Genomic DNA, 25362 nt, shown 5'->3' with positions numbered 1-25362 from the left:
CCTTTCTCTTGCGTCTTTTAATTGGGAAAAGTCCCAAAAGGATTAGAAATAAATTGAGAACATAGTAATTGTAGACAAAAGAAAGAACCAATTTGCCAATATACTATTTCTTTTTCAACCTATCTTTCAGAAGTGCTTGTTAGAACAAACTCTCTGCGACTTCTTTCATTTGTTTTTGTGTTTGTTCCTTTTGGATTTAATGGCCTCTAGAGAGGGGAACTATGTGGCTGTACTCCTAAAATTGACTGATTTACTCTCTGAAATTAAACGGTATATATGTATGTATTCTGTAATTATGAAGGCACTTACTAATGAACAGAAGTATAAATAGTTTTAACAAATGTCAGAAATGTGTTTAAAATACAACCAAATCAAATTTTGCAATGTCTTTAGCAATTTGTAAGCAAAATAAACTGAAGGTTTCCACGCCAACTCAAGAGGAAGACAAATGGAGATGTTTTGTACAAGAAAAGTTGGAGCAGAGTTTTTATTTAATAATAAGAAAATGCCAAATACTCATTAGGGCATATTACAGAGGAGAACATTGCAGCTGTTTATAGTTCTTCGGATGCAAATTATCCAACTGCATGATGCAAATTAATGTGTGATATTTTAGTCACACCAGTGACAGTATAGTGATACATGTGTTAATAATAAAAATTTGAAGTTAAACCTACTTGAGTTCATATCCCATCTCTGGCAGTTACTAGCCATGGAACCTAGAGCAAGCTACCTACCTCTGTGTTGCCTCAACTGCAAAAAGAGCATATAACTCTGCCAGGCACACAGTAACTACTCAGTAAGTTTACCTCTTATAGTAATTTTTATGATCCTAAAATAATATTATTGACCTGTGTTATCATTATGGGGGAAAAGTGTAACTTGAAAATACCTCACTACTTCCCCTTCAAAGTCTCTTAGTATCTTGTGTTGACTATAAGGAAACTGGAAGTTTTAAAGTAGTATTCTGAATATGAACTTCTTGATCTTTAATATATAATGATGTTAATCACACAGTGAATTTATCAGGCCTATTATTCAATATCTACTATTTGTAAGTTAAGTGAATACCCATATACTTCCAGAAAACAATCAATTACTGCACACAGAGGTTTTTGATATGATCATTTCAATCATCAGCTTATTTTAAACACCAATCTTTCTTAATTAAAAGGAACAACACCTAAATAGGAGGCAAAACCAGCCTCTGTATTTTTTATTGAGGTACAGTTGATTTACAATATTATATTAGCTTCAGGTATACAACACAGTGATTCAAAATTTTTATAGATTATACTCCATTTAGAGTTATTATACAATATTGGCTATATTCCCTGTGCTGTACAATGTATCTTTGTAGCTTATTTATTTCACACATAGTAGTTTGTACCTCTAAATCTCCTATCCATGGCTTGCCCCTCCTCCTTCTCTCTTCCTACTGGTAACCACTAGTTTGTTCTCTATATCTGTGAGTCTGTTCCTTTTTTGTTATATTCACATTTGTTTTATTTTTTGGATTCCACATATGATTGATAACCTACAGTATTTATCTTTCTCTGTCTGACTTATTTAACTAAGAATAATACCCTCCAGGTCCATCCATATTGTTGGAAATGGCAAAAAAAATGTGCTTTTTCATGGCTGGGTAGTATTCCATCTTCTTCATTCATTCATTCATTCATTCATGTGTTGACAGGCACTTAAATTGCTTTTGTATCTTGGCTATTGTAAATAATGCTGCTATGAACATTGGGGTGCAGTGTCTTTTTGAATTAATGTTTTTATTTTCTTTGGCTATATACCCAGGAGTGGAATTGCTGGCTTATATGATAGTTTTATTTTTAGATTTTTTGAGGACTCTCCACAGTGGCTGCACCAATTTACACTCCCACCAATGGTGTACCGGGCTCCCTTTCTCTACATCCTCTCCAGCATTTGTTATTTATGGTCCTTTTGATGATAGCCATTCTGAGAGCTGTGAGGTGATATCTCATTATGGTAGCCTATGTATAATTTTAAAACTAGAATTTGTATACTAGCAAACTTATCAAGCTGGCCAATTCCTGAGAGTTTTTTCTTTCCTCTTGTAAAGTGGACTAATAGCGTGATTGCAATCTTACAACAAAGAGGTATTTTGAGGATTAATTAGAATGGAATACAGTGTTCTGCACCAATTTCAATACTGGCATGTGTATTTTTAAAGAATTAACATCATTTTAGTAATCTGCTTATATTTAGTCACTCAATAAACATGTTCCCAGTTGTACATTGTGCAATTTTGTGTAGACTAAATTAGAAGATTTATGACGACAGTAACAAACAAAATTTATTTCTACACAGTGCAGTAATTTTAATAGTAATATTAATGTGAACACCCGATAAAATATTAAATAGTACCTTAAAACATGACAAATTTTAGGTCCAAGTACAAACTTAACAACCATGATATAGATTTATCTATGCTCGTCTTCTTTGGGATGAATTTTTATTCAATATCTGATCAACTTCAAGCCAATTAAGAGAAAATTTGAAGACCAAATTAGGGCAGAATCTTCTCAGAGTTGAGAGCACCTCTCTATGTCTATTAAACATACAACATTATTTTATAATGTATTATTTGCACAGGAAGGGAGTTGAACACAATTTCTCAGAAACAGGGATACATCAGTAGATTTATCTAAGTGGGAAAACCTCACCTCACCTCATTGCCTACTTCAGGATTTAGAGGGAGTAAATCTGCACAGCTGCTTGACTACCGAGTGTCCTGGTTAAATAGCTGAAGCAGGTGATGCAACTCTAATAGTAAGAAAAGTTGTCTTATCTTAAAGAATGTGGCAGATAACTTTCATAATTTTGTCTTTAAAGGCTAAGAAGAAGCTTCAAAACCATTGTTTCTCTTACTATTTAGAAACTGCTGTGGGGGAGAAAATCCTCCATAATCATAAGCTACCATGATCATTACTGAACAGCTCGCTTAAGCATATTACAATGATGATCAAAGATTCAAATTACATTAAAAGGAGAAAAATATTCAGTTATCCAGAAAAACAATATTATTCCAATTAGCAGAACTTAAATTATGCCTTTAAAAATACTTTTCCTTTAAAGGAAATAGACGTTTTTAGTAAGCAGAGCAATTAGACAAAGTCAGAAAATTGATAAAGGGCAAATGTTCTCATATTTTTTAATAGAAAAAAAAAGGTTTACCTTAGTGAGCTTAACATTGATAACTGGAAAGGTATTAAATCACTTTCCGTTTCCCAACCTTGCAATACTTTCTTACTACCAAACATGTAGAAAAAATATTTCCCCTGAAAGTAATACATTCGTCTTCTCTCTTTCATCCTGCTCATCCTTCAGGTCATTTTCTCCCAGAAAAGACCTCCACGCCCACCTCCTCAAGTTGAGTTAGGCAACACCCGAATGTGCTCTAAACTTTCCCCCTCTGACTTGTAGTTCACCCTCCACCCCCAGCTAATCTGTTAATTCTCTAAATACATGGACTATGGACTTTTAATTACGGTAGCCTTGATCTGGCATAGGGAAGGTATCAATGACTGTTTGTCGAATTAACAAAGAATGAATAAAGAAATCACCAGTCTTGTTTTGTGCGACGTCTTCATCATTCAAGCAAGCAAGGAAGGAAACTTTTCACTGCCTACGGTGAGCTCCCATGAGAGCTGCCTCAATATGAACCCCACTAACCAGGCCTGTGGTCAGAAATACAGTTAGAGACATCATAAATCACCAAAAGACTACCTGAGGATCAGGCTACTGGCACTAAAACAAATTGAGAGTACATTCACCAACTTTGTACTTCTCCCCAGCTCTCTCTTCCTATACACATGTCCTCTCCTCTCTTCAACCTTGCCCAAGATCAGTTTTATAAGTGCTGCTAGAAAGTAGGCAGATCTCTACATAAATATTATCAGCCCACTGCTTGTGTTCACCAGTATAGCTCATTTAATTTTTAAAGACTTTTCCCCTCTGTGTATCCTTTTAGTGCAGATATTCCTTAAACCAATATAAACTACAAATTTTTTTCTGCATATAGTTTTTCACATGTAGGGATTAGTTGACAGTCAGGTGAAAATAAGAATGAGTGCTGAGGAAGAGTACTGCTTTTCCAGGATTGGTCTTCACCATGCCCTGCCAATCACCCTTTCAGTGTCACCAGTGGTACCTGTGCCTGCTTAGATTATTGACCTCTACAATAAAACCTTGCCACTCCTCCCTTAAAATTACCTAGAAAAACATTAAGTCAAAGAGGTTCTGGAGACCAACATTTTCTTAATAATAGAGAATTTTAAAAAGTGAAGTGTACTTCTGTTTTATTTTAGCAAGATTTTTCATTCTTGTCCACATTACATTTTCATGATAATTTACTGATCTATTTCTTACCTATAGTTAATTCTAAATGTATAAAAAGTTAACAGAGAAATATGAGTGATTGTCAGTTTGTCTTCCCTTCTTCCACCCTTTGCATTGAGCTATCTGCCATTGGGAGACAAAAGGGAGAGTAAGACATGATACTTATCTTTCCAGAAATGACATTCTAGTGGCATTGCCAAATGCAAACAGAAAAAACCATAAGACAAGCAAATGTGTTGTATATGACTAGAAAAGCAGTTAGTTCTATTTAAAATCTCAAATAAGTGACTTTTTCAAAGGGTATGAAATTAATTTATTAAATTTGCAGTCCTCCCTTCTGTTTAGGTTAAATTTCAAATTTCTAAATAGTTTTTGGCCAGTAAATGAAACGTGTTCTTTATTGGTATAATTGAAATAACTTCAATTTTTACTCAAACTGCTTTTTTGGAAAGTAAAACAAAGTTTATTGATTTTAGGTATATAAGATATGAATTCTTCAATCATGTTGGAATGCTAAAACATTTTTAGATTACTGCATGGGAAATGTTTTTGTCAGTTTCTAGATTGCTCAAATGATAGCTGTTGGGCATCATTTCAGATTAGGAGAAGTGTTCTTTAAAGCTTCTCAGAAGTCAGAAGGAGCTTCAGACTAGGCTTAAATCTCACTGCAAATCTCTGGATTTCAGTACAGCATTTATACCCAAAATACTACCCTAATAGTCCAAAATTATATGCAGGCTCCTGACTTTGGCACACATTTTTGGTTCAAGGTCACTCTTAAAACATTGGTTCAAGTCCATTTTTATAGCCTTTTTATTTGGACCAAAAACGGAGTGGAAGCTTGGTTTTTGTTCTTCACTACACCAAAGATAGATTCCCTAGGCAATAGCTCCCTAGTTTCCATTTAGAAATTTAAATGTTTTACCCAAATCAGGGATGAGAGTAGGGAGGGTAGTGGGAGTGGAGGGTATACTCTGCTGTCAGATAAGTTTGGGAAACCATATATAGTCTTCTCCTAGAGTTTTGCAATTCATACTAGTGTAGTATAGGCTTGGAGAATTTTCTGCTCTGAAAAAAACTTGTTCAGCTTTATTTAACCTAATATTTTCCAATGAGCCACGGAAACTGTGCTGCAGGAAACACCATTAATATCTCAAAGGACACTAGTGTTCTAAGAAACAAAGTTTGTAATTGCTGCTGTAAGAAAAATCTGAGGCAGGCTGAGGTGATTCTGAATTTGATCTCAAATCATTTTCTCAGCATTATCTACAACTACATGTGAAGTTCAAATAGGCAGATGAAATGGAAAATATTACAGTAGCTTTTAATGGAACATGATAAATATGCTATTTAAGGATGTTGAAATAGGCCTCATTTCTCCTTTCTCGTATTAATCAGAAAAATAAACTCAGTTTCAGAATAGTCTGGATAAATAAGCAAAGATTATCATAGCTAAAAGCACAAATTTTCAAACCTCCTATATGAGTAACATATGCAATAATCTATTATCATTTCAACCCCTCTGTACACTATTTTGTTTTTGTTTGTTTCCGTCTCAGAAATCCTTCCTCTACTATATTGTCAATCCATTGCATTCAATTTCCTTTATTCCGTAAGGGCATCAAAAAGTTAGTGGAATATTGTACATCAACTACTTCAGTTTTTTAAAAAATTTAGTAGAGCTGTATTTTATGAGAATCTTTTGTATTTAAGTCCTCCCTAAACTTAAAATACAAAATTCATTAATTTTTATATAAGGTCCTTTTTTCCTTTCCTCTCTCACCTTTTTCTCTCCTGTTCACAGACAAAAGGTATTTTCTTCCTTTTTATTCTTAGGACACTAGCCAATGGCCCTATCAAGTACTTGTGGCCACACCAGTAGAAGTGATTACATTCTTCTGCAGGAAAGTTGACTGGAACAACTGAAGAATCTCTAGAGACAATTCTCCCCAATATACATTAAACTTTTTTTCTCTGAGAAGGATGTTGTCTGCCTAAAAGACAAGTTCTACTTGGACATGGATATTGGATAATTCTCCTCTCTCCTTCCCCACCCTAATCCCTTTGTCTTTATATATTACTACACAAACCCAACTAGCTGAATAACTTTAATGACATTTTCTTTGTTAGTAAATTTGGTATGGCTTCTCTAAGTCAGGTGCAGATATCTCAAATACAGATGCGAATCTTGGTCAAGAAACAGTCAAATGTTCAGTGTTTCTTTAATGTGGTTTTCAGAACCATGTGAAAGGCAGACAATTTTATTTTCCAACCTATTTTGCTTGCAGAAAGATGAATATGAACCAGGAGGACATTATGTTAAGTGAAATAGGCTAGATACAGAAAGGCAAATACTACCTGATACAACTTACAGGAAGAATCTAAAATATTAGTTTTAAAGATGTTAAAATATAATAAAAATTACTTCTCTCTTATGGAAGCAGAGTAGAATAATGGTTGCTAGGGGCTGGAGGGTGGGGGAAACAAGGAGATATTAGTCAAAGGGTACTAAGTTTCAGTTTTGCAAGGTGAATAAATCCAAGAGATATACTGTACAGTGTAGTGTCCATAGTTTGCAATATTGTATACTTAAATATTTTCTAAGACGATAGGCCTTATGTTAAGTACTTTTATCACAAATAATAATAATAATAATTAATAAAAAAGCACAGGAGGAAATTTTGGAAGTGATGGGTACGTTTATGGCATAGAATATAGTGATGTATTCTTATCTCTGAATTGATCAAGTTGTATACATTAAATAAGTACAGCTTTTTATATGTCAATCATACCTCAATAAATTTTTTAAAGAAAGATTGGATATGGTTTAGGAAAAGGAGGAATTCACATGGAAGCTCTTTTCATTTAATATTAATTTTTCTCAGTATTCCTTAGATATACACAATTCCTGCCTCTTCTTCTATGTGCCATATGTGAAATTAAAACATAGAAAAATATTGTATTCCAGTAGTGATGAAAAAGAAGTTACTCTGCTACCATAAATTCTTTGATACAGACGAAGAAAGCTGGAATTGTTAGAAAAGAAAGAAAGCTTTGCCTTAATCCCCAATTTACAAAGGGAACAAACTGCTAGGTTCGTAGCCTTTCACTAATCTGGATAGACCCTCTAGGCTTAGGGTTTCTTCCCTGTTGGATTTTCTAGACTGGAGTTTGTCTCTTTAAATCACTGCTTTCGTGAGGTGGTCATAGGAGGTGAAACTCTAATTTGGGGGCATCTGGGTTCATAATCATAAATGGCTCATTTAAGTGCCTTGTAAGCTGGTATTGATGCCTGTTCTCCAGGTTCCCTGCTGCAGCACCACTTGACAGTGTCAGGAGAGAATCAGACCTGCCTGTCATTTTGAAACTGTGGCACCAGACCTATTTTTTCCCAGCAATGAACTCATTCACGGAAGATGCCTTCTTAAATAGTAGCTGCAGAGCTGTCATCACGTGCATTTCCAAGCCAGTTCACCAAATGTTGGAGCCACTAAGATTTGTCAGAAAGGTCGAATGGACCCAGAAGAATTTCCTTGATGCATAATTCAGAGATTCATTCCTGATAAGCCCATTTCAAAATCCCCCGGGGTAGAGGTTAACTCAGGAGCCCTCTAAAGGTTCCAAAACATTCCCAGGACACCCGAGGGAATCCTGCTGAATTAGAAGCCTTGTCTCATTAAGTAGTGGTTTTCAGCCTTAGCTGCCGTTAGACTCACTGGAGAGCTTTAAACAAACACTGATGCCTGGGTCCTTCCTGCCTTCGAAGATTCTGATTAAACTGATCTGCGGTTTCCCCAGTAATCTAATGTGATCCCCTCAGGCTCAGCTTTGGAGCCAGCCATGTCAGAATTATCTGGGGAGCTTTTAAAATTCCTGATGCCCAGGCTGCCCCCCAAATACATTTAATGAGAATCTTTGTGGGTGGAACCTGGTATCAGTATTTTTTAAAGTTTCGCAGCTGATTACAATATTTAGCCAAGGCTGAGAAATAGAAAAGTCTAGAAAAGGAACCCCTTCCATATATCTAAAAGCTGGCTTCTTGCATCCTCTTCAATTCACTTGGGTCTCTGAAAGCGCTAAAACTATAGGCTGAAGAGTTGTAATACAACTAAGTCACAAGGTTAAATACATGATCAGATGCTCTGGATTAATATAGAAATGAAAGCGATGGCCAGTTCAGATGACAATTAACAAAATAAATAAGAGATACACCTGTGGCAATAAGTTGTTACTAGCACTTAATAAGTGCCAGGCACTGGTGTTAGCCTAAAGAAAGAGGAAGACCATAAAATGAAAAATTATTCTTAACATTAAAGTTTTCAAAGAATAGTTAATATTTCCAAATCTAGCTATTTCCAAATCTTCCATAATTTACAGCCTTGACAACTTAAAGAAGAGAGTAAGGTCACCAGTTCTACAGGATTCCATTTTGTCAGTAATTCTACGATTTTGGTTCAGTTACATAGATATGTTCCTCTTTGTCTATTGTTTTTAGAGATGTGGTTGTCATGATTTTCTTATTTTTTATTTTGACGGTGTGAATTATTGTTCTTTTTTTGATAACTTGCTAAGAACTCTTTGGAGAATAAGCAAGTTTGCTGTCTTTGTATTTAGAGGTGATATGCGTATTTGTTAGCTACTAGGAGAGATTCTTGTTGAGCAGGAGCTTATCCAAAGAATTGTTGACAATTGAGTCACTGAAGATTTTGTGGTCAAATCAGATCCAACAGCAGTGTGTTTATTTGCTTTTTGCCAATTGTTAGGCCATATCCAGTCACAGCCTAACAATCCAAAAGACAATATTGCCAAATCATTGGCCAGTTTTCAGAATGGCTAACCCTTTTCTTGCTATGGAACTTACAGTGCTTGATAATAACAAGTGAGGCATACTTTTTCTTGAATCAATGGCTTATGGCAATTAAGGATTTCCTCTCAAAAGGAATGGAAACCAAAAAACATTTTAGTAATTGGATGCCGAAAGCAAGAAAATCATCCTGAGGGACTGAGTTTTCAGAGTCCACATCTGTCTCTCAGGGCAGTTGTTGGTTGCCCAGTGCACTGCTGCTGTCTCTCACTCACCACCTCAACTTCCAGCTTAAACAGCAGTGTTATTTGTATCAGGTGAGGAGTGATTGCCTCTGTCTGCTGATGGGTTGCCTGGTCCAATTATCTAAATTCACCCTCTGGCCTTAGTCCCCAAGGGGAAACTCTGACAACGGCAGTGGAAGTATTGACCATCCATTGCCAGTCCTTTCGTGATATTATTAATGTTCTCCTCTGCAGAGAATGTGGATATTTATTTCATTTTGAAGGGGAATTTTATGCTTTTATTATTCTTTTTACTAGTTCAGGTTAAGTTCCAGTTTCATCGCTTAGAAACCTGCTAAAAGGCTAAATGTGGTGCCACCAGAGAACAAGTTGAGAAGAGAGGCTTTCTTGCCTCCGGAGTAAGAATAGCGTGCGGTCTCAGGACCCGTTCTCCAGTGATAGCTTTTCTCCCCTCCAGAGTCAGAAATGCAGTTCAGCGTCTCTTGGCCTCTTATGAATTCCTACTTTTACATAGTCAGGTCTTGCTTATATGGCTACTAATACAAGTCTTGTTTCTGTTGGGTTACTTGGTGCATTTTTTCTGACATTGACTCATTCTTATCTAGATTTAAAATATTTCACAAGACAACACTATACTTAGGACTGAAGTGAGACCCTTACAACCCAAGGTAGCTCAAGTAATTTTTTAATTCCCTAAAGATGTGAGACATGAGCCGTCATATCCACCTCCTTATCACTCCTGTTCTCTTCCTCTAGGCCCTCCATTCGCCTGCCCCAGCCCAACACCTTCTGGAAGGAGAATTATACACCCAGGTTTTTCACCTCACCTACCTACTCCAGTCCATTATCTTAGCAATATCTTATAAGCCACATTCCTATGAGGGAGCAGTGCTTCTGCTGGTAAAGTAAGCAGTCCTTCAAGGTCCATTAACATCTTCAGGTCACTTTCCTTTTCATTCAAAGCAAAGCCATGAGAATGGACTGGGGGCTTTCGTATGGTAACCCAGAGAAAAACTGTTTCAGGTAGCTGGTATCTAACTTTTCATGCAAATTTTATCATCTAAGACATTTAAATCTATACCATCTTAAAAGGCCTCCAAAGAAGGATGTTTAACAACCAGTGAACGAATTTAAGGCATCAGAACATTGAAAATGAAATTCAAAGTTTAATCTTAACCTTTACCACTTTCTGACCTCTGCTGAGTTTCAGTGTAGTAGACAATCCAATTACCTTTTACTTTCTCATCTTAATGAAAATAGGAAGGAAACATCTTTTGTTCATTTGTTCATTAATTCAATTAAGGATTGAGGAATGTAAACAATCTACAAGTTTTATAATTTCAATATTTTTGTTTTCTTTGACTTTTTAAAATACTGTTGAGCACTTCCTTTGTACCTGGATTTCTTTGTACCTGGATACAGTAGCTTCAGCGTCACATGTGACAATTTGCATGTTTTATGTATGAGGCATTCAATTTTAAAATTGAATAATAGGAAATGACTATCAGAATTCTGTTCTGTGTTATACTCCATATATTTTTCAATGGAGTGCCTTAGGATTTCCTATAGACAACAGTGATTAGCCCCTGTTTATGGAGAAGCCTGACAGGCTTCTTCAATAGGATAGCAGCACAACTTGACAACAATTTTGGAGTTACTGAAATGATCCCAATGTAAGTTTCCCTTTCCAGGAGAATTTATCATATCAAGAAAGTATATAGACTAAGTATACAGTCTATGGAAAAGCTTATAGAAGTGAAGATTATTTATATATTTTATATCATGTCTTTTAGTATATCGGTATTGTGACATTCTAATTTATAATGATATAAAATGACCTTCCTTCCTTCCTTCCTTCCTTCCTTCCTTCTCTCCTTCCTTCTTTCCTTCCTCCCTTTTTCTTCCTTTCTTTTTTTACTGTAGAATTAGAGTTAGAATAGAAATTGTCTACCAAATTGGCTTTATGGTTACTCAAGGTCAGTGCTAAATTGTGTTTCAAACTATAAAAAACTTCAGCATTTTGTGTATGTTTTAAAATACCTGAGTTTCGTGGTTTCAAGAAATTTTAATATAAAATAAAACGTATATGTCTGAATGCATTCCAATCATAGATATTCTAATTGATCCCAAATAATTATGAATATTATTCACTTTCACTGGATTTTACATCTAATTTTTCACTTTTTCATTACTTGGTAAAAGCATTCAAAAGGAATTAGCATATGGAAGAATTCTGTAGTGTTTAGGTTCAGTAACCTTATTATTACAATTTGAAATTAGTTCTGACAGCTTAACTTATCTTTGAGATAACATTCACTTTCATCTCATTCAATGTTTACGGTAATTACATGAGTACTTAGATGGTTCACATTTATGTTATATATTCTGAGGTTTAGGATAAAATAGACTGTAAGAACTAGAAGGTATATTGGAGATCATCTGTAGATAAAAAAATGAGAATTGGAAAAAGTAAGAAATTGTTCCAAAGTCATTCATAGGCGGGGATTGGACCTATCTGTCATAATTTCCACCTGGGCTCTGTTTTCTCCACCAAGTTCTGTTATCCATTATAAATCTCAATAACTTATAAATAAATTTATTTATTGATGTCAGCCAAATTCTGTTGCTCACAGAGAAGTAGCTATCCACAAAACTTTCCTCCAAGTAGTTATTTCCTTACCTAAACTTCAGTATAATCAGAACAATATTCTAGAACTAGCACATTAACATTATTAATAGAGGTAATAATAAAACCATACTGTTAGCAATCCATTTAAATGGCCTTAACATTCTATATCAGTTATAGTCTAAAAAGTGGATTCTCTCATTTTCATATTGGAAACGTAATTCCCCATATTCCCATATTGGTTCATTGGTTTGGAAGCCTAAAAGCCATTTATTAAACAAGCAGCGAAAGTTTTAAATATTCACTATAATCCTAGCACTGTGCTAGGCAAATGTTTACACCATCACCCCGTGCATTCTTTTTCAATTGACTTTGACATGCATAATATTATAAAATGATATGATAATAACATTGTTCAAGTACTAGTAATACAAACAAAATTTCCTTCCACTCAGGGATTTTAAATTCTTAATGTATATGTTCAGGTATATATTGATATTTTACCCCATAAAACTTAATACTTTTGAAATTGGTTATTAATCATACCTGCTAAATGATAAATCCAACCCTGACATATCAACATGAAAAGAATAACTGATTCTTGAGGAAAATGTAATTATTTACATTTAAATCATGGAATTAACATCTCTTCCAACTCACTTTTATTTCCTCCTTCACATTCACATTTCTCTTAAGGTACCATGGAACTATTATGGCACAGAATATTTAGATAAAGAAAATGTTAGAAGGAACCTATTTTTGTGCCTAGGTAAATGATTAAGCAATCAAATACAAGTTCTTTATGTTATGAACAGATGAGGATACCACAGATTCCCTTCTGTTTTAAAACTATACACAATTGCACAAGTCACTGAATGCATATTTTCAGTATTTCACACCATGGAAATATTTTTTCAAGGGAAATCAAATTATTTTTAAAAATTATCTGTTCCTCAAACTAATGGTAAGTCATTTTTGGTGAGCATTTACTGAGTACTCTATTAGAGTTCCTAATGCCTTTTGCTAGAAGACAATAAATCACATTTCAGTATGAATAATAGCATTTACATTTTGCTTAACATATGAGCATTTTGAGCTTAGGACATGGAGAATATATTTTCAAATCGGCTTGAGTGATCAGCTCCAACTATAGTATTAGTAGATTTGCCCTACTCCAGGAGATAGTTTTAGGAACATAGTTTAACTATCCCGATTTAGAGCCAATAGAAAGTTAGATTTAATTTTTTTTTCAAAAAAAAGGAAACGGAGAAAACATGTCACTTGAAAATTGATCCTTTCACAGATTAAGGTTCATAAGCTGTGCTGTAAATAAAAAACATTACTTACTGTAATTATTCTTCATCTCTTGGGTCCCTTTGACTTTGCCTCGTTTATCAATCCTCAGATACCACTGTGTTCGACAGAAGAGTCTTCTCACTCTTATATCCCCTCCTTCCATGTAATCATAACTTCTTGTATGTCGCTCAGGGCTGGAACAGTTCACATTTGTAGCCATTTGCTCTGGAGTCATGTCATTGCAAGCTAAAGATATAGTGCCCACTAGACAGATAATGTGGAAGCATGATCTGTAGAGCAAACTTGGCAGGATCCATGTCAGTATCCATTTGTGCATTATAGTATAGTGCCCCGGGTGTTCATGAATAACATAATGAAAATTAAATCTTGAGTTGATTGTTGTTCCTAGGTCATTGACCTCGTCCTATCTGTGAACTGTAGATTGATTTAAGAAAGAATAGTTGCACTCTCCCAGTGGTTAGCCTTATCCTTTTAGTTCCTGATAACAATATAGAATTCCTCCTTAAATAACTCTCTGTCAGTATATCCTTATAAAAACAGGTTGTAATAAGCTCAGTTGCTGCGTTGCTGTTTGCTACTTGACTTCTGTTTGCAATGAGAGATTAAGAATGGGGAGGGAGGAGAGAGAGGAAGATGAAAAATTATATGTATAAATTTCAGTGTGTAAATACTATTATAACATACTGTGTAATTCATACTGTGAAGGTACATTTAAAACAGCTTTCACAGAGGATGTCAATGTCTTTACCACTCTGTATGTAGATTTACAAAAGTTATGCATTAGTAGAGACAAATCAGAATATGATTGTACCATTCATTCCAGTTCGTACTTGGTAAGAAATATCCTGCAATTACAGCTGTTGATTTAAATTAAGTTCTAAAATTACTATTAACAAAATATAAATGCTTTTCCCTAGGTTTCTTTATTATATTCTTTTACGTTTGTGGTTTGTCAGTTATTTTCTCCTGAGCTGCCCACATTTCTCAAGTTAAATGTCAGGATTGCTCTGGAGAATTTCAACCTTATCTTTATGTAAGTTCTACAGCAGAATTACTATAGATAATCTCACAGCTCAAAAATCTGGTAACTTTACTTTTCCCCTCAGTACTAAAACCAGAAAAAGAGATAAACTACTAACAAATATTCAGCATTATTTTTAAAGACAAATAACAGTCACTTACTTGTTCTGTTGATAACAGCTGGATACACAAGAATTCCATGTCTGTTGTCTGCCCTGTGCAACTTGAGCCTCTCTACTGTAGCTACAAACTATTTCTCAGCTGAGAAATTCTCCAGCAGAATCATAATTGTTTCCATAAATCAACAGGCAAGAGGATTTTCTCTGTGTATGTGAGCGCGTGTGAGCTTGTGTGTGTGTGTGTGGAGCCTTTTATTCAGGGCTTTTCGATAAATACCTTTGCTGACCTCATTGGAAGCAATTAAAACTTAACCAGTGAGCTGTTAGTTGAATACAACAGCGAGAATAAAGGAGGCTTGTATAGTATTCATTCAATGGTCATGAGAGGGAGCTATGAACATGGTTTATGCTCAGACCTACAACTGGGTACCTACTTTGTAGAAACAAATCTCTGACTCTGAAGCAGTTAGAAAGGGAAAGGGAATTTTTTTAGATTGTCTTATAACATAGAAGTTGTATATAAGTTGAAAATATTCCTTGGAACATGTATGTAAAAGGGATTTTTTTAATTTAAAATCTTTTACATGGCTTTATGATGCATGCATTTCTACTATTACTCCTTTGTGTTCAGAATGTTAGAATGAAACTACTAATGTGTATTAATTCACATCTTACTGTCTTCAAGAACTATGTAGCTGAGTTAAGGGTATATCTCTTCATACAGAGATATTTCTGCATTGCATATGAGTAAAATTTTATATCTTATGTTACTAGACTGAAAGTAAGAATAACAACATTCTTATTTGAGTTGGGCCACTAATTACCAGTATGGCCTGGGCAAGTCACCTTACATTTCTGAATCTCAGCTGCTACATTTGTAAAATTTGTCTAGATGATTCTATTGTGCCTTGTAGTTTTAAAATTCTGTAACTTGTTACTTACACTAACTACTAAGATAAGGAAGAAGATACATACTTTTAAAATTATTATTCTTAAAAATTAAAAAAAATTATATAGTTTTATATTGGTTATCAATGTTTGACTCTTGCCTTTAATAAGAACATTAATGCAATAAATAAATGTTAATTTAGGGATGGAATTTTAAGAGGTATAGCTCATGTAAATAAGAGAATGCTACTTTGCTTTCCAACATGAGTTATTCTCCCCTTTATTTCCTGTTCTAACGTGTATATAGTAGCGTTCTAGTGTTTTATTAGATATTTGTTGCAAAATAATTGCATTGTTAATCTAAAACAATAATTAGGAATACATATTAAAATTCTCTTTCCCATATTAATACCCCCAACACACACATACACACACACACACACACACACACACACACACACACACACACACACACACACACACACACAAACACTGCACTTGAAATACACGACTTTACCACCAGGTGGTGCATGTAGACCAAATAGGAAAACAAAATTAAGTATGTTCAGTTGTATTATAATTTATGTGATTTCCCTTTGTGTCTATGCTTTTGGAGAACAGAATCAATAGCACAGCATAGTTTAAACATATTCAGTTATTCTTTAGGCACCAAATATGACATTTCTAAGTTTATTAGAGCAGAAGAGGATGGCCCTTCCTTAATTGCCTCTGTTGAAAGCTAGATAGCTACAAAATATTCCATCATGTGTTTCTCTAAAAAGGGGGAAAAGAAAGAAAAAAAAAAAAGAAAGTATGATGCTACTGTGATCTGAATCATACCTCCAATAGTTTTGTAGGCAACAATACTGAGCACGGTCAGAACTCCTAGGACTTGGATATTTCTTCTAAAGAAATGAAAATTATTAACAGTTAGTTCACATGTAAAGATATTCAAGAGCTCCTAAATTCATCTGTTCCAAATTGACCCTACAGATTTTATACTAAGAAATCAATAGATCAGAGGTCAAAAATTGCTAATTAAATATTCAAGACTTAAATTTAAAAATGGATTGTCTTAAAAGGACTGAGAAAATATTTGAAGAGAATATAGTTGAAAACTTTCCTAACATGGGAGAGGAAATAGTAAATCAAGTCCAGGAAGCACTGAGAGTCCCATTCAGGATAAATTCAAGGAGAAACAAACCAAGACACATATTAATCAAACTATCAAAAATTAAATACAAAGAAAAAATATTAAAAGCATCAAGGGAAAAACAACAAATAACATACAAGGGAATCCCCATAAGGTTAACAGCTAATCTTACAGCAGAAACTCTGCAAGCCAGAAGGGACTGGCAGGACATATTTAAAGTGATGAAAGGGAAAAACCTAAAACCAAGATTACTCTACCCAGCAAGGATCTCGTTCAGATTCAAGGGAGAAATTAAAACCTGTACAGAAAAGCAAAAGCTAAGAGAATTCAGCACCACCAAACCAGCTCTACAACAAATGCTGAAGGAACTTCTCTAGGCAGGAAACACAAGAGAAAGAAAAGACCTACAATAACAATCCCCAAACAATTAAGAAAATGGTATTAGGAACATACATAGTGATAACTACCTTAAATGTAAATGGATTAAATGCTCCCACCAAAAGTCATAGACTGGCTGAATGGATACGAAAACAAGCCCTATATATATGCTGTCTACAAGAGACCCACTTCAGACCTAGACACACATACAGACTGAAAGTGAGGGATGGAAAAAGATATTCCATGCAAATGGAAATCAAACGAAAGCTGGAGTAGCAATTCTCATATCAGACAAAATAGACTTTAAAACAAATACTATTATAAGAGACAAAGAAGGACACAACATAATGATCAAGGGATCAATCCAAAATAAGATATAACAATTGTAAACATTTATGCAGCCAATATAGGAGCGTCTCAATACATAAGGCAAATACTAACAGCCATAAAAGTGGAAATTGACAGTAACACATTCATAGTAGGGGACTTTAACACCCCACTTTCACCAATGCACAGATCATCCAAAATGAAAATAAATAAGGAAACAGAGGCTTTAAGTGATACATTAAACAAGATGGACTTAATTGATATTTATAGGACATTCCATCCAAAAACAACAGAATACACTTTCTTCTCAAGTGCTCATGGAACATTCTCCAGTATACATCATATCTTGGGTCACAAACCAAGCCGTGGTAAATTTAAGAAAATTGAAATCGTATCAAGTATCATTTCCAACCACAATGCTATAAGACTAGATATCAATTACAGGGAAAAATCTGTAAAAAATACAAACACATGGAGGCTAAGCAATACACTACTTAATAACCAAGCGATCACTGAAGAAATCAAACAGGAAATCAAAAAATACCTAGAAACAAATGATGATGAAAACACGACAACCCAAAACCTATGGGATGCAGCAAAAACAGTTATAAGAGGGAAGTTTATACCAATACAATCCTGCCTTAAGAAACAAGAAACATCTCAAATAAACAACCTAACCTTACACCTAAAACAATTAGAGAAAGAAGAACAAAAACACCCCAAAGTTAGCAGAAGGAAAGAAATCATAAAGATCAGATCAGAAATAAATGAAAAAGAAATGAAGGAAACGATAGCAAAGATCAATAAAACTAAAAGCTGGTTCTTTGAGAAGATAAACAAAATTGATAAACCATTAGCCAGACTCATCAAGAAAAAAAGGGAGAAGACTCAAGTCAATAGAATTAGAAATGAAAAAGGAGAAGTAACAACTGACACTGCAAAAATATAAAGGTTCATGAGAGATTACTACAAGCAACTCTATGCCAATAAAATGGACAACCTGGAAGAAATGGACAAATTCTTAGAAATGCACAACCTGCCAAGACTGAATCAGGAAGAAATAGAAAATATGAACAGACCAATCACAAGCACTGAAATTGAAACTGTGATTAAAAATCTTCCAACAAACAAAAACCCAGGACTAGAGGGCTTCACAGGCGAATTCTATCAAACATTTAGAGAAGAGCTAACACCTATCCTTCTCAAACTCTTCCAATATATAGCAGAAGGAGGAACACTCCCAAACTCATTCTATGAGGCCACCATCACTCTGAAACCAAAACCAGACAAAGATGTCACAAAGAAAGAAAACTACAGGCCAATATCACTGGTGAACATAGATGCAAAAATCCTCAACAAAATACTAGCAAACAGAATCCAACAGCACATTAAAAGGATCATACTCCATGATCAAGTGGAGTTTATTCCAGGAGTGCAAGGATTCTTCAATATACGCAAATCAATCAATGTGATACACCATCTTAACAAATTGAAAGAGAAAAACCATATGATCATCTCAATAGATGCAGAGAAAGCTTTCAACAAAATTCAACACCCATTTATGATAAAAACCCTCCAGAAAGTAGGCATAGAGGGAACTTACCTCAACCTAATAAAGGCCATATATGACAAACCCACAGCCAACATCGTCCTCAATGGTGAAAAACTGAAAGCATTTCCACTAAGATCAGGAACAAGACAAGGTTGCCCACTTTCACCACTGTTATTCAACATAGTTTTGGAAGTTTTAGCCACAGCAATCAGAGAAGAAAAAGGAATCCAAATCAGAAAAGAAGAAGTAAAGCTGTCACTGTTTGCAGATGACATGATACTATACATAGAGAATCCTAAAGATGCTACCAGAAAACTACTAGAGCTAATAAATGAATTTGGTTAAGCAGCAGGATACAAAATTAATGCACAGAAATCTCTTGCATTCCTATACACTAATGATGAAAAATCTGAAAGTGAAATTAAGAAAACACTCCCATTTACCATTGCAACAAAAAGAGTAAAATATCTAGGAATAGACCCACCTAAGGAGACAAAAGACTTGTATGCAGAAAATTATAAGACACTGATGAAAGAAATTAACGATGATAGAAACAGATGGAGAGGTATACCATGTTCTTGAATTGGAAGAATCAACATTGTGAAAATGAGTATACTACCCAAAGCAACCTACAGATTCAATGCAATCCCTATCAAACTACCAATGGCACTTTTCACAGAACTAGAATGAAAAATTTCACAGTTTGTATGGAAACACAAGAGACCCTGAATAGCCAAAGCAATCTTGAGAAAGAAAAACAGAGCTGGAGGAATCAGGCTCCCTGACTTCAGACTATACTACAAAGCTACAGAAATCAAGACTGTATGGTACTGGCACAAAAACAGAAATATAGATCAATGGAACAGGATAGAAAGCCCAGAGATAAACCAACACACATATGGTCACCTTATCTTTGATAAAGGTGGCAAGAATACACAGTGGAGAAAAGACAGTCTCTTCAGTAAGTGGCGCTGGAGAAACTGGACAGCTACATGTAAAGGAATGAAATTAGAACACTCCCTAACACCATATACAAAAATAAGCTCAAAATGGATCAAAGACCTAAATGTAAGGCCAGACACTATCCCTTAGAGGAAAACAAAGGCAGAACACTCTATGACATAAATCACAGGAAGATCCTTTTTGACCCACCTCCTAGAGAAATGGAAATAAAAACAAGAATAAACAAATGGGACCTAGTGAAACTTAAAAGCTTTTTCACAGCAAAGGAAACCATAAACAAGACCAAAAGACGACCCTCAGAATGAGAGAAGATATTTGCAAATGAAGCAACTGACAAAGGGTTAATCTCCAAAATTTACAAGCAGCTCATGTAGCTCAATATCAAAAAAAACAAACAACCCAATCCAAAAATGGGCAGAAGACCTAAATAGACATTTCTGCCGAGAAGATATACAGTTTGCCAACAAACACATGAAAGGATGCTCAACATCACTAATCATTAGAGAAATGCAAATCAAAACTACAATGAGATATCATCTCACACCAGTCAGAATGGCCATCTTCAAAAAAATGTCCAAACAATAAATGCTGGAGAGGGTGTGGAGAAAAGGGAACACTCTTGCACTGTTGGTGGGAATGTAGATTGATAGAGCCACTATGGAGAACAGTATGGAGGTTCCTTAAAAAACTAAAAATAGAACTACCATACGACCCAGCAATCCCACTACAGGGCATATACCCTGAGAAAACCATAATTCAAAAAGAGTCACGTACCACAATGTTCATTGCAGCTCTATTTACAATAGCCAGGACATGGAAGCAACCTAAGTGTCCATCGACAGACGAATAGATAAAGAAGATGTGGCACACATATACAATGGAATATTACTCAGCCATAAAAAGAAACGAAATTGAGTTATTTGTAGTGAGGCAGATGGACCTAGAGGCTGTCAAACAGACTGAAGTAAGCCAGAAAGAGGAAAACAAATACCATATGCTAACGCATATTTATGGAATCTAAAAAACAACAACACAAAATGGTTCTGAAGAACCTAGGGGCAAGATAGGAATAAAGACGCAGACGTCGAGAAGGGACTAGAGGACATGGGGAGGAGGAAGGGTAAGCTGGGACAAAGTGAGAGAGTGGCATGGACATATATACACTACCAAATGTAAAATAGGTAGCTAGTGGGAAGCAGCCACATAGCACAGGGAGATCAGCTCAGTGCTTTGTGTCCACCTAGAGGGGTGGGATAGGGAGGGTGGGAGGGAGACACAAAAGGGAGGAGATATGGGGATATATGTATATGTAAAGGTGATTCACTTTGTTATACAGCAGGAAGTAACACCATTTTAAATAAAGATGTTAAACTCCAATAAAGATTTTTAAAAAAATAAAATTAAAATTAGAAAAAAAGTCCACAGTCTAATTAGGGAAAGATAACATGAAAAGTAAATCACAACAAATTTATAATTCAAGACAATAATAGAAAGATTATCAAAAGCCTGCACAAAGTGATCTCTTCAAAGAATTAGGGAATAACTGTTAGGACAGTTTAGAGAAGTACAGCTGGTAAGTAGGCTGGGAAGAGAATATTCTAGTTCATGCAATATTACAAGTGCAAGTAATGAGATACATGAACAGAGTAAAATTTTGACTAAAGAGAATAATTTAAGAAAGAGGTTGGGGAGAGTCTAGAAGGAATGCAGGCAAGAGAATGGAGGGTTCAAATCTTTCAGGACCATAAATAACAAGCCAGATCATCTCACCTCAACTGGGAAACAGTTAGGAGCTATGAAGTATTTTGGAAATGGATAGTAATAGGTTCATTTATCTTGTGATGGTATAAAGAATAGTTTGGGGAGCAGAATACTAGCATGGAGACAAATCAAGAAGCTATTACAGTGTGCAATGATAACTTCCAGAATCAACAGATTGGCAGTGGGAAGAGAAAGAAAAGCTGTTTTGAAGCCAGTAATTTCATTTACTAAGAAAGAAGAAGAAAAAGGGGGAGTCAAAGATGATCCTAAGGCTCTTTTGAGTTGAGAGATGATAGAGCTCTTTAGATGCCAGCTTTGGAAAGCCATTTTAGAGGAAATTATGAATACAGTTTTTAAAAAATATTCAGTCATAGCTATGCCTATAGTTTACACATAAAGTCTGGAGTTTAAGAGAAAAAAAAACAACAAAAAACTGTGCTAAATTCCCTGAAAAGAAGTGAAACATAAAAGTGCCTTTGAGAGGCATCCCAGAGAAGGTAGAGTCCATAGAACAGGCAGCATAGAGAAAAGTCTATTTGGGAGGCCAAGCTCTACATTTCTGGTAACTCCACAGCACACAGCAGAAGCAGCAAAGCTCCAAAGAGTAAAGCCTGCCCATGTGTCTAAACAGACTGGCTCATAAGCACCCCTCATAAAGATTTCCCATGTTTTAAAAGAAATCTGGAAGAGCAGAGAACTCAGACCTGAAGGAACTGTGTGAGCAGAGTCAGTGAACACCCAGAAGTAACCAGAGTAGACAAATGACTCAACAACCAGAAGCCCTTGGCTTGGCCCTGAACAAGACCCTTGAATTCTATCTCATCTTGAAGCAGAAGAGGGGAACCCAAGAATAATTGACATAAGTTTTCCACTAACTGGGGGTGGGAGGTAAGGGGGGTTGAAATTCTCAAAGTTGAAGCTAGATTGATTTATAAACGTAAAGTTTTATGTTATCCTTTGCATATTTGGGATTGTGGTCCAAGATTTATTTCCACTACATTCCCACCACTATCACCACACTATGGATTTATCTTCATCTTTTCTTCTGTCAGTCCCATTTCATGAATTCAGTCTCAACTTTGAATCATGCCATACAACCAACATTTCTCATTTCCTTGATTCATTCACTTAACAAGTATTTATCAAATACCTACTGGGTGCCAGATGTTGTCTTGCACTTTTGGAGATACAATGGTGAGTATTCTAGAAGTGGTCTTTTCATTTAAAGAGTATGCATCCCAGTGGAAGAACATAAACGCACTGATCTTTGGCATGTGTGTGTGGCAGAGGCAGGTGGGTGTGGATGGGATACAAAGAAGGTATTCAAGAAGATAGGAGGGGGCTTCCCTGGTGGCGCAGTGGTTGGGAGTCCTCCTGCGGATGCAGGGGACGCGGGTTCGTGCCCCGGTCCGGGAAGATCCCACATGCTCCGGAGCGGCTGCGCCCGTGAGCCATGGCCGCTGAGCCTGCGCGTCCGGAGCCTGTTGCTCCGTAATGGGAGAGGCCACAACAGTGAGAGGCCCGTGAACCGCGGAAAAAAAAAAGAAGATAGGAGGCAGAGAGGTAAATGGGTAGAGGGACCTACTTTAAGTAAGAAAGGCCCACCTGAGAAGGTAAATTTTGAGATGCCTGGAACAAGACTGACCTTGGTGTGTTCCAAGAACTGAAAGAAGGCCAATATTAATGAAGTACATGAGCAATGGGAAAAGGAGTGAGAGATTAGTGAAAGTGGAAAAGTAGACAGGAGCCAGATCATAAAGAACTTTGAAGGTCATGGTAATAGGAGTTTGGGTTTATTCTAAGTGTAATAGGAAGCTGGAGTACAGACGTGTCTACTTATAGACCTTATAGACGTGGTCGAAGACAATAGTTTAAACTCTGGAGTAAAATCCCGAAAGTAATTGAGCAAGCCTGGGGTTCCTATAAATCTTCATTTATGCAAACTTTGTGCTTACTCTTGTGCCCTAACATTTAAAAACTAACTGTATATAAGATACAAAGTTTGAGTCATATGCTCAAAATTGTGGTGTGCCTGTGACTCAACTATATAAATATCTCAGTTTACAAATGTATCTAGACTCTTTGTGTCTCTGAGTCTATAAAAATTTGTTTTATTTCATTTTATGTTTATAAAAATTATCTAAAATGCTAATCTAGAATTCAAGCTCTTGAAATTATGTTTTTAACTTACGAAACAACTTTGGACCTGGAGCAAGATCTCGAGAGTCACTAGCTCTTCTTTTTTCTGTATAATGAAGTTACATTATATAATTTACTCTTGATTGCCTTGACACCTTTTAAATTAATGCTTAACTTTAGCAAAGACTCAGTCTCCTTGATTCAGGGCAATACATTAGTGCCTGTTTTTGACAGCCTAGTGCCACTCTAACAGTTGGAAATTGTTATAATGGCTATGGAGAGAGTTTTGCTTCACCCCTAGGAAAACATTATAAAAAACAACAAATGCTCTATGCAGTCAGGGTTATTACATTCTTTGCTTTAAATTGTCATTCTTTGGTTCCATATTCATTGTCTACATAGCAAAATGAGGAGTAAAACTAGCAATTTTTTTAATGTCATGGATGTCAGTGTGTTAATTACAAAATTGTTTTAATTTTTCATTCATTAGCTTTAAAACCATGACTTTTCAGCACTAGATGAACTTTTCAAAAGTGGAAGAAGGAGGTAGAATAGAGATAATTATGGTAGTAAAGAAGAAGAAAGTTATGGAGTCCAACATCCTTAGTATAAAGATACATTCACAGAAAGCCAGGCATCTGGTAAAATATAGGTCCATGTAAAACTGGCAGCTAACAAAATAACTCATGCATAAGAGAAAGGAGGTTCATACTTCTCCCTGGCTTTCTTTTCAAACTAAACCTTCTTGCTATCTTTAAATATTACTCATATTTTCCCTTCAATTGTATTTAATATTAACTCAGTTATAATGAGTTCTCTCACTAATCAATTCCAAAAATTATCAATCCTACCACCACAATTTCTTCAACACCTGTTTCTTCCTATCGGTTGTTACCTTCACATCCTAAGTCAAGTAATTATTATCTTTCATGTCCGTTCTATCCTAACCCATCTCCTTTCATCTCTTCTCTCCAACCTCCAATCCATTTTATGTGTTGCTATCAAGTTAATCTTCCTAAAGCACAGTTGTAATCATGTTATTTTTCTGCTCAAAAGTATTCAGTAACACCTCCATTTTTCCTGAATAAAATTCTAGTCTTCTTTTTCTAACATGGGAACTTCTGTTCCAACATCCTCTGTGATGATCAACACTTCCAGAACACCTGTCTCACTAGATTTAGGGTAACGGGAGATTCACCTGCTCCTCACGTCTCTTGGTAGGGAAGAGAACTAACAGAGAAGAAATCCTCCTCACAAATTGTCTCTCTGCTTCTCCCTCTCCCTACTTTCTCTGCCTCCACTCTCCTCTCTTTCTTTCTTCTCTCTTATATCTTCAGTCTGGTGAGGAACCCAAGAGTCATGTAAGCAATTATCAGATATTTCCTTTGAAATTTTACATATTGAGTTTTCAATGATGCAATAAAATCTTTGTCCCTTGATGAACTCAGCTACTTGCTTCAAATCAACATTTACGGTGTATTTAGGTAGTACGCAATATGATAGAGATATACTGTTCGGTAAGATAAGCAAGGTCCCTGACTTTATGGAGCTTAAATCATGGAGGAGGGGACAGATTATGAACATATAAAAGAATTCTGATTATATTGCAGGAGGAAATAAATAGGTACTATGGTAACAAATAACTTGAAGGAGAAGGGAGGAGAAGGGATGGTTTAAATCTGGTGACAAAAGACCTTTC

At 35.6% G+C, this 25362-nt stretch overlaps 2 protein-coding genes across 6 annotated transcripts in view; one reads left to right on the top strand and one right to left on the bottom strand.

Annotated features, from left to right (window-relative positions):
* FGF7 (fibroblast growth factor 7) overlaps positions 1–14807 on the bottom strand; it is a 62855-nt gene extending 48048 nt beyond the window's left edge. The window contains exons 1-2 of one of the 2 annotated variants that reach the window (XM_004327059.4): positions 14546–14807; positions 13394–13948 (exon numbers count right to left, since the gene is read on the bottom strand). In XM_004327059.4, coding sequence (XP_004327107.1) covers positions 13394–13679 — 286 coding nt within the window. In that variant the 5' untranslated portion in view covers positions 13680–13948; positions 14546–14807. The remainder of the gene's footprint in view (positions 1–13393; positions 13949–14545) is intronic. The other variant, XM_073800969.1, reaches the window with a different exon arrangement.
* FAM227B (family with sequence similarity 227 member B) overlaps positions 1–25362 on the top strand; it is a 254377-nt gene that overhangs the window by 132948 nt on the left and 96067 nt on the right. The window lies entirely within an intron of this gene.

The sequence above is a fragment of the Tursiops truncatus genome, chromosome 2, assembly GCF_011762595.2.
Source record: "Tursiops truncatus isolate mTurTru1 chromosome 2, mTurTru1.mat.Y, whole genome shotgun sequence".
In the NCBI taxonomy this organism is placed as follows: Eukaryota; Metazoa; Chordata; class Mammalia; order Artiodactyla; family Delphinidae; genus Tursiops; species Tursiops truncatus.
Note: the sequence above shows the minus strand (reverse complement) of the source record. Positions and strands in the feature narration are given on the sequence as shown.